General features: G+C 33.6%; 1 protein-coding gene and 1 pseudogene across 2 annotated transcripts in view; one reads left to right on the plus strand and one right to left on the minus strand.

Moving 5' to 3' along the window:
* Positions 1–15,930, minus strand: part of Taf2 (TATA-box binding protein associated factor 2) — a 78,404-nt gene that overhangs the window by 39,726 nt on the left and 22,748 nt on the right. For both annotated transcript variants that reach the window (XM_076835414.2, XM_076835413.2), the window contains exons 11-17: positions 12,648–12,783; positions 10,942–11,096; positions 10,133–10,247; positions 9,675–9,784; positions 5,262–5,327; positions 3,471–3,723; positions 1,582–1,722 (exon numbers count right to left, since the gene is read on the minus strand). In XM_076835414.2, coding sequence (XP_076691529.2) covers positions 1,582–1,722; positions 3,471–3,723; positions 5,262–5,327; positions 9,675–9,784; positions 10,133–10,247; positions 10,942–11,096; positions 12,648–12,783 — 976 coding nt within the window. The remainder of the gene's footprint in view (positions 1–1,581; positions 1,723–3,470; positions 3,724–5,261; positions 5,328–9,674; positions 9,785–10,132; positions 10,248–10,941; positions 11,097–12,647; positions 12,784–15,930) is intronic.
* Positions 6,651–6,959, plus strand: LOC143382302 (transcription initiation factor IIA subunit 2 pseudogene; annotated as a pseudogene).

The raw sequence follows: 15,930 nt of genomic DNA on the forward strand, positions 1-15,930 counted from the left end.
TACTAAATAGGAACCTTGTTTACCTGTAAGCATTTTTAGGGTTAAATAAATAGTGGTTGGAGTTAGATTGCATACAATAGTCCTCAATCTCTATTATTCTCCAGTACTACCTAACCCTGAGACTAAGGAAAAATAGTATGTTATCTGAAACCTAACCTATCTTTTCCCCTTTTCAAAATTTTCAAGTGCAATTTTTCTATGTAAACAGAAACATGATTCAAATAGTGGTACACCCTAGGCAAACTGCAGATATCCTTAGTACATGGCAAGATTTGCACTATCCCATCTAAACTAGGAGGACAGAAAGAAGAATGGCTCATTTTTCTTGCTCGAAGGAGCAAAGGCAATGGAAGCAACAACAGTGTTCAGATTCTGTAAAATAAACTGAGGGAAAGTTTCTTTTCCATAGAAATATCTATCCTACACAGTTCTGTTCTCTCTCTGTCCCATCCACTACAAGTATTATAAGAAAAGTCAATTAGGCTAAAAAGGATTAGCTTTCCAAGTTTTTTGACTGCAATAAGAAATATATTTTATAACACAATCTAACACATGCACACACATTTAGAAGCAATGTATATAAACTAAAAAATAAAAGGCTTATAATGAACCTCATCACACATGATACATTTTGACACTGGTTATTCTGTTTTATTTAAAAAAATAAAAAGCAAACAACAAACAAAAACTTCTAAATTAATTTCAAGGTCCCTCACAAACTATCCACAACTCTAATTTGAAAGATATTCAGAAGTCCAATAGTGTAATCCAGAGAATAATTAAATAGACACAGAAATTAACTTTCACAAGTCTGTGAAACAGCCAAGAACTGGGCAATATGTTTGAGTACTTATTATCCAATGTTCAGTTCTTAAAAATAAAACAAGATGCCACACACTTCTTTGATCACACCTATTTGCCTTTCCCTACAGCTGGGTCATCATCAACCTATTCTACTAATGAAATTTATATAATTATACCATGATGGCCCCTCTCAACAGGCACCCCAATGTTACCAGAAATCCTTTACTATTCATTATATTGTACATAAATCAACTTGTCTAACATACTCCTCAATATATCTTTTTACTTATTTTTAATGTGCTTTTCACCTTCTTTAGAAAAAGGAATGTTCCTATCTTTTTTACAATTGTCCATGTGTAAACTGGTGGTGAATTATAGAACTGGGACAAAAACTAGAGGCCTATGCTGTATCGTTCCTGACATGGATATGCCTGTCACATTCTAGAAGGACTGCAATCAGAAAGCCTTACCAATTCCTCCATTCACCAGAGAACCAACCAAAGTCAAGTCATCCATTTCTACTCACTTGAGTACAATATAGATAGTGAGTTACTTGTATAAAATTCATTTTTAAAACGAGAAAAAAATCAAAATTAAAGTTCTGGAAGAAATATTACAAGATCAAAAGCAGACTTGTAATTAAAAAAAAGTAAACACATTATCTGAACAGTTTCCAAGTTAAACTACAATATACAGATTATGGCATTAAAGTCCTAAAGGCAAGCATAAATAAAATTAAATGTAAAATAAATCATTAGAATAGAACATAAACTGTACCTTTTGTAGAAAATAACTTTGAAAGCTCATGAAGTTGTTTGTTTTCACAATATTTGGACAAGTTTTACAACAAAACATTCTAGTAAAGAGTGACTTCATGGCTGGTGGTCCTGTCCACGTGCTCACCATTGAATTTGCAATCTGCAAATAATCAGAAAATGAAGTATTTTTCCATCACTACTACAAACATATTTTTAAATCAATAAAATATCTTTACAAAAGCCAATACTATATTTCTTTTAAATTAATAAAATTCGAGCCAGGCACAATGGCACACACCTAAAATCCCAGCAGCTTGGGAGGCCGAGGCAGGAGGATCACAAGGTCAAAAGCAGCCTCAACAACTTAGCAAGATCCTGCCTTTACAAAATAAAAAAAAAAAAAAGGCTGGGGATGTGGCTCAGTGGAACAATGTCCCTGGGTTCAACCCCTCTCGTGAAAAATAAATAAATAAATACACACACACACACACACAAAACTTGTCCTTTTATTATCATCTCCAAGAATATATACAAACCCACCCTCCAAAAATAATTCTTATGTACACTTATAGTTATTTTCCACAACTTAATTTCTAAACTGCAATAATCAAGAAATATGTTTGCAAAAGGCTTCTTCTCTGAGTAAGTTTGTCTCCATCCACTTAAAATGGACTTATAATTGTAATATTTTAAATTTATCAGGCAGAAACATCACCATAAATTTTAAATAAGGTTTTTCAGTATACCCAAGTAATTCTTTTAGAATGCTTTACCAAAAAAAAAAAAAACGTATCTGGCTTCTGATGTGTTCAGTGTATATAAAAAACATGTCTGAAAAAATAAAGTTATGATTAACTTTAAGTAACATATTCCTCATTTAAGTGTCACAAAGATCTTTACAGAAGCAATAAAATTTTATCTCTAAGATATAATCATGATTTTCCTCAAATACGTGAGAACACAAGAATTGAACTACTCATTTGCTATCATTAAACAAAACAAAGCTAAACTATTACCATCTGCTGAAATGTAAGATAAATGAATTTAGCAGTCAGAAAGGGAAGAGGTCACTATATCAGAATGAACTTTTTATAAAGATGCTTTTTAAATACCTGTTAACCAATACTTCTGTCTAAATATTTGTCTGCATTCTTCTGGTTTTCATTTTTTCTGCCTTCAGATTTTTTTTTTTTTTAATTCTAAAGACAGATATTTAGTGTTTTTAAACAAAATAACTTTTCCAGAATGTTAAATTGTAGAGCCAATCAGTAGTAAATTACATGTCACAAATATTGGTTCCTAAGCCAAATCAATGTGAAATAACTGCTACAGAGGGATAATTAAGATTGATTTCTATAATTTAAAAAGGAAAACTCACACCAGATAATCTTTTTTAAATATATTCTTTGCTTTAAAAATATAATTGGCGTGAGCACGGTGACATATGCCTGTAATCCCAGTGATGTGGGAGGCTGAAGCAGGAGCACTGCAAGTTCAAAGCCAGCTTCAGCAACTTAATGAAGTCCCACGCAACTTACATGAGACCCTGTCTCAAAATAAAAAGGGCAGGGGATTTGGCTCAGTGGTTAAGCACCCCTACGTACCAAAATTTCCAGTACCAAAAAATGAATAAAGTTGATTGGTCATTTAATACAACAGAGAAAATTCTCTTTGGTTTTAAAATCTGGTGTTTCAGTTTGACAGTCATCACATTTTTGTGCACATGTGCTTTTAGGTTAAAACATGTTTCTTCCAAATCAGTCCTGCTAAGTATCTGGCAGAAGCTTTCAAAGAACAGTTACCAAGTAAATTTAGACTATGGTGAATTGTAATTCATTTTCAGAAATTAAAAAAAAAAAAAAACCATACGATACTCATCTTGTTTTCCTTCTGCTTATATAATCTCACCTTTGCAAGACAGAAGCAAGCTGCCATCCTTACTCGGTAGAAACACTGCTCTTGTTCTAATATGTCAGTGAGAGCAAGCCGAGATGCTGGAGTAGGAAATTTTTCCAAAGCCAAGATGGATTCCTGCTGTGCAACAACATCCCTCTCATAGCGGAGTTGATATTGCCACATAAAATCAGCTTGCTCAAATTCTACCTTTCTCAATACTGACATATCTGGGTCTATCCTTATCCACAGCAAAGGGGAATCAGCACTGAAATAAAATGCAATTTTCTATTTTATTTATTTTAACTTAAAAAACTTAATCCTTATTCTTAGAAAATAAAAACTAAGAAATTATTAATCATATTCTCCTTTAGATATAGTATTTAAACCATTGAGTGAGTTTCTGTATGTTTTTAAACTGTACCAACAAATTTTTTATTATTTTTCATATATGTCAACTTTCTCACAATGTTTAATTTACATAAATCTTAATAAAAAGATCTTTTAAGGACAAGTCAACTGCTATCACATAGGATACTGAATCCTTCATTTGCCATCTGAAAATATTATTTTTGGCATTTTTATTTGTGATTATGTGATGTGAAAAAGGAAGATGATATGAAATCTCTCTATTTAACCTTCTATTTGATAATGGCCTCCTAAATGATAATGGCTATGAATACTACTTTTTATTGGAAATCAATTTGTGACTAAAAAAATGAAAACATCCATTTAACTAAATTTATTCCTTTAGTTGACTTTTAATATTTTTAAATGCTACATTAATAATTACATTTCTCAAACGGCAAGTTCTGAAACTATAATTCTAAAGAATGAGTTTATCTGCATGTATTTTTCAAGTCATAAGCACAGCTCTAAAACTGAGTCTATGTCAACAATTCACCAAAAAAATACCATCTGTAATATTAATTCAATTCAACAAATACTACAGGGTGTTTACTATAGGCAAGGTACTTGCTACGGAAAAATTTAGATTAACACTGATATTAACACTGATATTCTACATGTAAATAGTAATAAACAATCTGGTGCCCAAGTCAGTAAATAACTACAGATGTTTATAAAAACATACAGGCACAGGGTAAATGAGCAAAATAACAAAGTTTGAGTTATATTACCTTTAAAAATGAAGCACTGTCAATCAATAAATATTATACTACATAAAATAAAAAATGTTTTTTAAATTTTTCTAATTTGGTTGTATATGACAGTAGAATGCATTTCAATTCATATTACACATATATAGCACAATTTTTAATATCTCTGGTTGTACTCCACATAGAGTCACACCATTCTTGTCTTCATACATGTACTTAAGAGTAATAATGTCCATCTCATTCTACTGCCTTTCTGAGAACGTTGGTTTTTAAATTATGTTTTCGCAAATACAGGGAATCTCAAAGTGTTCTGGAGCATTATCCCCAAGATAATATCATGTGACAGTCATTACTATACAAAATACCAGGTCCCACAAGTGAAGTACTGAGTCAGAAACTACATTTTAAGATCCCCAAATGATTCATAGGCACATCAAAGTTTAAGCAGCACTGCCTGAGAAGCCACCTAAAAGGAGCAAATAGACTGCTCACTTGAGGCTTTCTCAACTCCCCCACAATCATGCTGCATTTCCTCTTAATTTCACTCAACCAGTCCAGATATATAATCTGATCTCTTTTTTGAGTAACGATTTTATAAAAATTGTTTCAAGCACAGAATTTATATTAACCTTAAATTTTTTTAAAATTACTCATTTCAAGGATAATTACATACTTGTAAGTAACTTACTCCATTGCAGAAAGATCCATGTCAACTTCTTCTCCATTCATTAGTGGAATTTTTTTCTTCTTATTCCTATATTTAAGGAAAAGTAAGTTTGAAAACTAGATTTTCGAAGATAAAGAACAGCTAGAGATCTAAAAAAGAACCTCACATAATATTAAAGATGTTCTAATGAAGAATGGATAACAAATGTAAAGGAATTTAAAAACAATAAAATCTATTCTGAAGCTAGAGAAAATACTAAAATCTTTACCAGATCAAAGTTTAACAAAAAGCAGAAATATATAATTAAATGTCAACTGCAATCATGTATATTCTCAAGAACAATTTTAAATAGAAAAAAAATAAGAGGATTTACCAATAAAGAAATCCTTTACAACAAATACAAAAAAAATAACTAGGCCTGAAATAAGATGTAAATCATTTCAAACTGAATTATGTGCTTCATCTGCAAGGCTGTGTCCTATATAAAATGAAGTGATTAACTATTAAAACATCTTAAGAGTATTAATTAACACTATAGTTGGATCTGAAATATCTCCCAAGGACTCATGTGTTAAAAGCTTGGACCTCAACTGATAGCACTATTAGGAGGTAGTGGAAACTTAAGGGGGTAGGGCCTATTTGGAGGAAGTTCATTGAGGGTGTTATGTTGAAGGGCATTTCAGTACACAGACCCATTTCCACCGTAGACCCATTCCTACCGTCTCTCTACCTCTTGGCCACCAAGAAGTGAGCAGCTTTACTTGATCATGCACTGCTTACCATAATATTCTGCTTTACCACAGGTCCAGAATCAATGGTGCAAAGTGACCATGGACTGAAAACTTTGAAACCACAAGCCAAATGAATTTTTTCTCAGGTATTTTGGCACAGCAATAAGGAGACTGACATAGAAAATGGTGCCGAGCAAGGAGGTCCCTGCTGGGACTATTTCTGACCATGTGGTTTAGAAGTTTTTGGAACTAGTCTGCAGAAATTTGGAAGGGTCTGGAGATGTAGGTTAGAAAAGCCCTAGAATTATTGTAAGCAGTGTTTAATGGACTAGTCTAGTGAGGGGTGGAAGACCAGAATGCTGATAGGACTATATACTGTAAAGAGCATGTTCATGAGGCTTCAGATGTAAATGAGGACTCTACTGAGAACTGGACTACAGGCCACACTTGGTATATTCTGGCAAAAAAATCCTGTCTAAATTTTCTCTATGTCCTGCGACTTTTTGTGACACTGAGTTTAAAGAGGGGTTTCTATGATAACTGAAAGGTAGTTGGCAAAGTGGTTAATCGCTGCCAGGCTCCTGGCGATGCCACTTCTATGTGTTTTGCAGGAGGAAGCACTTTGCCTGTAGGACATCAACGCAACCTTAATGAAAAAGAATTTATTTCCTCTTTCACCATGTCATATTAGTAATCCAGAAATACCACTGTGGGAAACAGTCTTCAGGAAAGCCTAAATGACTCATACAGTCTCAATAGGTCATCCACCTGAACTTACCCTTCAAGTTCAACTTCAGTTTGATAAAGTTATATAAATTAAAGAGTTAGGAACAGTCAGTTTTGGGAGAATGCTCTATGTAAAGACTCTGCAATAATGTGTGGACTTTTGTATTGAATGATGTTGAATTCAGAGAGGTGAACTAAAGTAGATAAAGCAAAAATTGTAGCCTGTGATGGTAAAAATATTGGCTCCAATACTTCAGAATGACTAGAAAAAACATTTTTAGTACATCTACTGTTATTCATCACTTTTTGAAAAGAAGCAAAGAAGAAAAAAATTACTCTAGCACTGCATGAATGATTACACTGTGCTTTAGTATCAGAGAATTCCAGCATATATTATAGCTCAATATTCTCTTACATTATACAGTATGAATATAACTTTTTTAAAAAGGACAAATCAAAAGTTACTGCTGTAAGAACATTCTTTAATAAACTAACTTTAAAACTTGAAGAAAAGAAAAAAAGATGATGAACCAAATCTGACAGAGGAATTTTCAAGGCAGCACAGCATTCAGGCAATAGCATCAGTATTGCTGGTAGCTTTTAGCCAGATATACTGTGAGAATAACAACAAGGAGTAAAGAAAGATTTGAAAAACTTGCAGTTTGGCCAGAAAACAGGCACTGGTGAAGTCAGGGCAAAGGAAAGTGTGAGTGCTTAAGAGATTAGCACCTTTAAAAAGAAATCAACTACTTTGCCCTGGGATAATAGGGAAGATGCCTAAGGGCATCTCAGGAATTGGCCCGGTTCCATCCACTGCAGACACAAGAATGTTAACTGTAAACCTTTCATTTGAAAAGAAGAGTAGGGGGCTCCCAGGTCCCCAGGGAAGCCTCAGAAGTTGTTTCCCTAGGAATCATTTCACTGTGTTCAGTCATCTGTGCACAGAGGTCTCTGCAACCATGGTCCAAGCATGCCTGGCTACAGCTCATTGATGGGACACCTTACTGTCATCCATGTGATGCTACATGCCTGGGGCTTACAGAAATGCAGAATGCAAGAGCTATAAGGTCACAGAGGTTTCCACCAAAGACCTGGAAGGCCAGGCAGTATGTGGTAGGGTCAGAATCCCTGCAGGAGCCTGTTATGGTTAGGATAAGAGGTGTTCCCCAAAAGCTCATGTGTAAAACAATGTAAGAAGGTTTATAGGAGAAATGATTCCAGTTATGAGTCTTAAGCCAAACAAACAATGAATTAATCCCCTGATGGGATAAACTGAGTGGTAACAGAAAGTGGATAGGATGTGGCTGCAGAAGGTGGGAATTAGCAGCATGCCTTTGGGGCATATATTTTTTATCTTGCAAGTGGAGTCTCTAGGCTTTCTGATCATTTTGTGGGCTGCTTTCTTCCACCACCCCCTTCTGCCACGGTGTTCTGCCTCAGTTTGAGCTACAAAGAATGAAGCCAGCCTTCTATGGATTGAGACCTCAGAATTGGTGAGCCCTCAAAATAAACTTTTCCTCCTCTATAATTGTCTTTTAGTCACAGCAGCAAAAAAGCTGAGTAAAAGAGACCCTGAGAGGGCCATGCAGAAACCAGTGAAAGTGAAGCCAAAACTGCAAAGGAGATTCCAGGAAGTTAAGAGATTCCAGGAACGAATGTCTGCCAGGGAATGCTGCAGCAGCAAGCCAATGCAGCCCAAAAAAATGGCCATGTGGGATGCAGTAAGCAAAGCCACAGGAAAGGGGCTGCACAAGCCCTTTGGGGCCCTCAATGCCAGACATGGGATTATAGGATTTAATGGTGGCCTCCTGGATTTCAGTCTTGCTTTGGTCCAATTCCTCCTTAGTATTCCTTCCTTTTGGAATGAGAATGTTTATCCTATACCTTTGTATATTAGAAGTATGTAACTTTCTTTTTGTTTGTATAGAGGCTTACAGCTGAGAGTTTACTTTGAGCTTCAAAGGAAACTATGAACTTTTAAGTAATGCTAGAACTGTTAAAACCATTCGGACTCGTGATGATTAAACTAAATACATTTTACATTGGGAGTTGAACATAGGCCTTTGGGGAGCAGGGGTAGAGTTTTATACTTTAGATCTGAAATATCTCCCAAAGCTTGGTCCCCAGATGGTGGTACCATAAAGAATAATAAAATCCTGTCACCTGCAGAAAATGGATAGAATGGGAGAACATCATGTCAAGTGAAACAAGCCAGACACAGAAAGATACATGTGACATGTTTTTTTCTCATATGGGTAAACTTTAAAAAAAAAAAAAAAAGATGATCTTAAAGAAGAGGGATTAATTATAGGGTCTGGGAAGTGGGAGGAGATGGACATGATCAATGCACAATATAAGCATGTAAGAAACAGCAAAGTGAACCCCATTAATTTGTACAATTAAAATGTGTCATAATTTTTTTTACAAAGCATAAACCTAAATTGTTTTCCTTGAGTGTTTCCTAGCTTCAAAGACAAAACTTCCATCCTCTTCTCCTACCTGCTCCCTCCCCACAAAATAAGTACCTCAAACCTAAATTTAAAAAATTAACGCCATGCCAAAGCAATGGCACATGCCTGTAATTTCAGCAACTTGAAAGCCTATGGCAGGAGGATGGCAAATTTAAAACCAGGCTCAGAAACTTAGCTGAAACCCTGGCTGAAAATAATAAAGTATTGGACATATAACTCAGTGGTAAAGCATCCCTGGGTTCATTCCCCAGTACCTCCCACACACACACACACACACACACACACACACACACAGTATTAATTCTAAAGATAAAAAGTCATTAGAAACAGAAAACAAATGAAGACTATTTGGTAATGCTAACTTGAGGTAAAATAAAAAGAATAGATAACACGTTTAACGTTCTTTACTTTAAAAAATTGGAATACAAAAGGATTTTTGTTTTGGCATTTTTATCTGTGAGATTCATAGTTTAACCTTCTGTTTTTAGCTATGATTCAATGCCTACCTTCTGCTTTTGGAATGGCAAGGTATATCGTGTTTAAGGCTGTTTTCTTCAATTTGCAATGTATGATTGAAGGATCCATCTAATTCCTGTACTGTCACTTTAAGTGGTCCCTTAAAAAAATACAAACATACTGTTTGAAAATTGTGCTAGAAAAAACATCAATATGTATACTTACGTGTATAGACAGACACATGTATAAAGATATAAAACAATATTATCCAAGATGTGTATCTACAAACACACAAGAGCATCTGGTGACAAAGAAGAGAGGAAATGGGAGAATCTGAAACCTGCTCTATAGCCCCTCTTCCCTTCATGAACTCATGGTATTTTTCAATTCATTCTCTGCAAACAAAATTCTATTATGAAATTTCTAACCAGTAACCTTATACCTAAACCCTTCCTATACTGAAAATGGAGAGCAATACAAAAGGCCCCTTTGGAAAAACAACACTTACCACATACTTCTGAGTTCCAGGAGATGTATAATCTTGTTTTATTTCCAACTCTAAGACATTTCGTTTTCTATTAAATGCAAAACTTCCATAAAATTTTACCACTCCACTTTGGTCTCTGAAGAATTGTAAAGGAAATTTTACATGCTGAAATGAATATATACTAAACAAAATAAGTTATTCACTGTAGTTTAAAAATTTTCAAATGTATTATCAGGAGTTCAAAGCTTGAAAGCAGACTTTATTATAAACCAGGTGGCAAAGTATTCAAAAACCTTGTGAAAAATGCTTCCCCAGATTTAAACAAAATTTTTGAAACACTGAGAAATTTGTGTTTTGAAAAAAAAAATTCTACCAGATTATTAAAATGTTCTTAAAATGAAAAATGCAAAAACTGCAAAATTCCAAGATACCATTCAAGTTGTGCCAATTTCTAACCACATCTAAAAGTCACCAGACCATTTCATCTTACAAGTATGCTACAGGCTGTCTGGTAGATTATTAACCTCATCCACTAGCAAACCTATTTTTTTTACTTGCATATTAAAAAGTACTTAAAATATGACAAATTTTATAAAAATAAGCATGTTTGTGTATATGTGTGTGTGTGTGTGTGTGTGTGTGTATCTCAATGATTAGCAGCAGTTTTAGAGGAAACAATTCACAATGCACAGCCATTTCCACTATTTTTTTACAAATATTAACAGTTCATACATACTCCCCCTACACCCCAAATCCCTCTTCTTTCATCTTCCCCTTAAACATACCTTACTCCCCACCCCACTCTGTAGAAATGCTATTGAAAAGGATACACCCACTGCTTTATTAAGGGCTGGATATCTTTGCCAGAGACATTTGAAATAGATTTCAAAAACCCAGATGTGGAAACCAACATCTGACTCCACATATGTGACTGGAACTTCTGAGATGAAGCAGTACTTGCCAGGCTTAGCAATTTATTGAAAACCTTTAACAATAAAAGTATCATTTAGTAAGTTCATATAACACTGCTTTCTGTTGTATACTGTACCCACTTGGCATTGTAACCTCATTATAGCCAACTGTAAAAGACAATAATTTCACAACTTCTTATATAGATTGTTCTAGTTAAAGACTACAAGCAACAGAAACATGAAAAGATTTAAACAGCCAGAATACAAAAGCATTCTAAATGTAAACATTATTGAATATTAATAATACAGTGAACAAAAAATATTGTGTTTACTAAGAATTAGATCAACATCTAGTATCTACAATTTATTCAGTTGAGTTTTATAGAGAAACTAAAAATTAAGGACTTCAGAATATTCATTAGCAATCTAATACACTCAAGTCTTAAGCATAAGTCTTAAATTTTGTGCCTCTTCTATTTACAAAAGGTGGGGAGACAGCTGGGGGTGTTCATCAGTGTTAAAGAGTTCCCCCCAAGCATGTGTGAATTCCTAGGTTTGAGCCCCTGAACTACAAAAATCAAATAAAAAGTAAATACACAACCAGAGAAATGAAAAATTGTATACCACTTGTGTACTATGAATCAAAGTACATTCTGCTGTCATGTATAACTAATTAGAATAAATACATAAATAAATTATTAAAAAAAAAAAGTAGGTCTAGGGATATAGCTCAGTTTGTAGAGTGCTTGCCTTGCATGCACAAGGCTCTGGGTAAAATCCCCAGTATCAAAAAGAAAAAAGAAAAAAAAAGTAAATACAAATAGTCACTAGGATTTATACTACTGTAAAAAGTTGAATGGCTCTTTATAGATCATTTTCTCATTTAATATTTCCTTTTTCCAACCTAAAGGCAAAATGAAGGATAAAAGAATTAAACTTAACTTTAAGGTAAACTTAAAATGCTTTCTCTTTCTGTTTTGGGAGACTAAGGAAGAAGTATTGCAAGTTCAAGACAAGCCCCAGCAACTTTATGGCCCTAAGTAACTTAGTGAAACTATGTCTCAAAATAAAAAATAAAAAGGGATGAATATGTGGCTCAGTGATAAAGTGCCTCTGGGTTCAAGCCCCAGTATCAGGGGGAAAAAAAAAAAGGCATTAAATGTTGTTTTTTCCACCTGCCTCTCAGAATGCTACTATCATTTATAATGTACCTATATGATCTCTACTATCTCATCTACCATACTGTTGACTACTTACGCCTGAACATGTTTAAAAGTATGGCAGAATTTAACAATAGCAAAAAATAAGCACCTGTTAAATGGGTTTGTTTTTTTTCTATTGCTAGTATTTTTAAATGGAATTTCATCCTTATTCTTTAATTACTGCAGAATACAAAATAATGACTAAATAGGTTTGACCTTCATCTTCACATCCTAATTTCATCTTCATAATAATCATGTGCTAAGTAGCTTAGGTACTGACACCATTCTATTCCTGAGAAATGCAAATTAACAAGTTATTTAGTGGCAAATAACAGTATAAACCCAGATTCCTAGAGAATAATATTCATTATAAACATATAAATTTATCTCTTCTATTGTTAAGTTCTTAATTTTAGTACTTACTTGTAGCATAAATTCCATGCTGATTCTATTTTCAATCAATCTCATCACAAGATGGGCTTTACACTGAAACATAGTGTAGTATTCCCAGGAGAGTGTATGTGGATGCTTTATGGAAAAGTGTAGATGGGATGCTGGACTAAAAAACAACAACAACAACAAAAAGATTTATTTAATAAAACACATTTGACTATTAATTAAGCACTAAATTTCATGGCCACATCAAAAGCCTCATGGGAATACCTAACATATTTCCTTAGTACCAAGAAACATCTAAAAATCAACTTAACTAGAAGAAAAGTATGGGGCTGGGGATGTGGCTCAAGCGGTGGTGCGCTTGCCTGGCATGCGTGTGGCCGGGGCTCGATCCTCAGCACCACATACAAAACAAAGATGTTGTGTCCGCCGAAAACTAAAAAATAAATATTAAAAAATTCTCTCTCTCTCTCTCTCTCTCTCAAAAAAATAAAAATAAAAAATAAAGAAGAAAAGTATGATATTTTCCTAATGCACTAAAGGAAAACTTGAAAAAACGGAAATACATGACAAACTCATAGATGGGAAGACATAATACTGTATATATAAATTCTCACCAAATCCAGAAATACAATCAATGCAATTCCAACCAATATCCCAATGCTAAAGCATGCAAAAAAATACATTCAAGGTAAATTGCATAAAGTATAAATCTACCAATAAAAAAAAAGAAATTTTTCTCTTCATAATTCCAGAGTAGGAGAAATTTTCCTAAGAAAAATGTGAAATCTGAAGAACATGAATACCAGATTGACTATGTAAAAATTTGAAATTTTGACAAGATAAAAAAGATCATTAGTGAGAGAAAGGTACAGTCTAGTAGAAAAGTAGAATTTCTACATGATCATATACCTTGAAGAAGAATTGGGTAATCTGGAAATTACCAATTTTTAAAATTTGAATCAATATATTACCAAATTATACTCTTTGAGTCAATATATAAATAGTGGCTCTCCAAAAATTCACATTAAAACTTAATCCCAATATAACAGAATTAAGAGGAGTGACCTCTGGGAGATGATTATGTTATGAGGGCTCCCCACCCTCCATGAACAGGATCAGCACCTTAGTGAAAGGGTCTCAAGGGTAAAGGAAACTTATTTGCCTATCTGTCCCTTAGATCATGTGATGACACAGTGTTCCTCCCCTCTGTAGGCTGCACAACAAGATGCCTTCTTGGAGGCAGAAAGCAACCCTCCTCAGATATCAATTTTGTCTGTCCCTCAAGCTTGGACTTTCCAGCTTCAGCTTCCCCAGGGTTAATAACCATGAGAAATAATTTCCACTGTTTATAAATTAGCACCTATGTGATCTCTAATATCTCATCTACTATATTAACTACTTAGTTACAGTAGCATAAACTAAGACAAGTACTATGTGTGCTTAAAAGCATGGCATACTGGAGCTGGAGTTGTGGCTCAGTGGTAGAGCGCTTGCCTCACATGTGTGAGGCACTGGGTTCGATTCTCAGCACCACATATAAATAAATGAATAAAATAAAGGTCCATCAACAAAAAAAAATTTAAAAAATCGCATGGCATATTGAAATTTAAAGTATTTTTACCAATCCAATATTTATAAAATTATTTTTATATTTTACTTATTACTTTCAACCTTTTGGGCACTGTGGGTTTATAAGCTTTAGAAATAAACAGTAACATGGCAAATGCTAAGGCAAAATGGAATAGTATGTAAATCTTAAATGGAATGAAGCAAGTTAATGTAGTTACAGAGATTGTTTAGCAAGTATACTTGATTGTAAAAAAAAATACAAAGTAGAATTCATGATTTTTTTTTGTTTGTTTTTGTTTTTTTAATGTCAGTTACAGAAAAATAAAAGCCAAAAAAAGTCTTGATGATACATCAAATTTATAATCATGGTTATTTCAAGGAAACGAACTGGTGGGGTTTTCAACAGTGGTAAAAGAGGATTAAAAAAGAATCTCTTTATTCCAATACTTCTAAATTTTCTTGAACTCTTGAAAGAATATTTTTCACGTACAAATTTTTAAAATTAAACATATAACAAAAACTAATAAATGAGTGGGACTAATATAAAACCACTGAGTGTAAATACTAAGGAACAATGGGAATGCCCTAATTATACTAGGAAACTGGAAGCATCAGGCACTCAGGAGAAGAAAATAAAAGAAATTAAAATATACTGAGTGCTTATTATATATATAGCTTTACCTCAAGAAATCCTTCACAACCAACCACTTTAAGGTGAATCATTACTGGTAATGTATAAATACATTAAAACACACACATGCACATACACATAAAGGTTATGTAATTTTCTTTAACTGCAAATTTAACAATAAAAATCTAGTTTGCCTAACTCTATAAATTCCCTATACTTTGGAATATTATTCAGCCATAAGAATGAATGATCTTATAATTTTTGCTGGTAATTGGATACATCTAGAGACTACCATGATAAGTGAAATAAGCCAATCTCAAAAAACCAATGGCAGAATGTTCACACAATGGGGGCAGGGAAGAGGAATAGAAGTTAGGTGGATTAGACAAAGGGTAATAAGGAGAAGGAAATAAGGATGGAAACAGAAAATACAGTAGAATGAATTAGACATAACTTTTCTGTGTTCATATATGAATACACCACCAGTGAAATGCCACATCATGTACAACCACAAGAATGAGAGCCTAACTACAGTAAGTTATACTTCATGTATGCATAATATGTCAACATAAACTCTACTATCCTGTGTATCTAAAAAGAACCAAAAACAATAAAATAATTAATTCCTATTCTTCCCTATTGACTTAATTTTATCTCAGTGACCATCTGCAACAACAACAACAAAAAGGGCTACTACTTACAAAACTTTAATTATCTTAATCTTTGCTGTTCTCTGAGCACTTCAGGGACTATGATTAACCCTATGAGTCCTACGTAAAAATTTGCTTTTAAATTACTAAAATACATAGGGTTATAAAGGAAACTAGTTATAATGATATAGTTAATCAAAATATTAAAAATTATGATACTCCACTGAATATGCAAGTTTACTTATTAAAAAAGAACAAGATCTAGCAAGAGTCTGCTGTAGTAATTTTGAGGTAGTGATGAATACAAGGATATATAAACATATCTGCTACCAGCGATAATGTGACAGAAAAACACCTATGATTTCTACTGCTGACAAAGTAACACATACTGTTAATACTATCATAGTCTATTGCAAACATCCCTAATGAAGGAAATGAAAAATTTTAGTTTATGGTT

The sequence above is a fragment of the Callospermophilus lateralis genome, chromosome 16 (assembly GCF_048772815.1).
Source record: "Callospermophilus lateralis isolate mCalLat2 chromosome 16, mCalLat2.hap1, whole genome shotgun sequence".
NCBI classification, from domain to species: Eukaryota; Metazoa; Chordata; class Mammalia; order Rodentia; family Sciuridae; genus Callospermophilus; species Callospermophilus lateralis.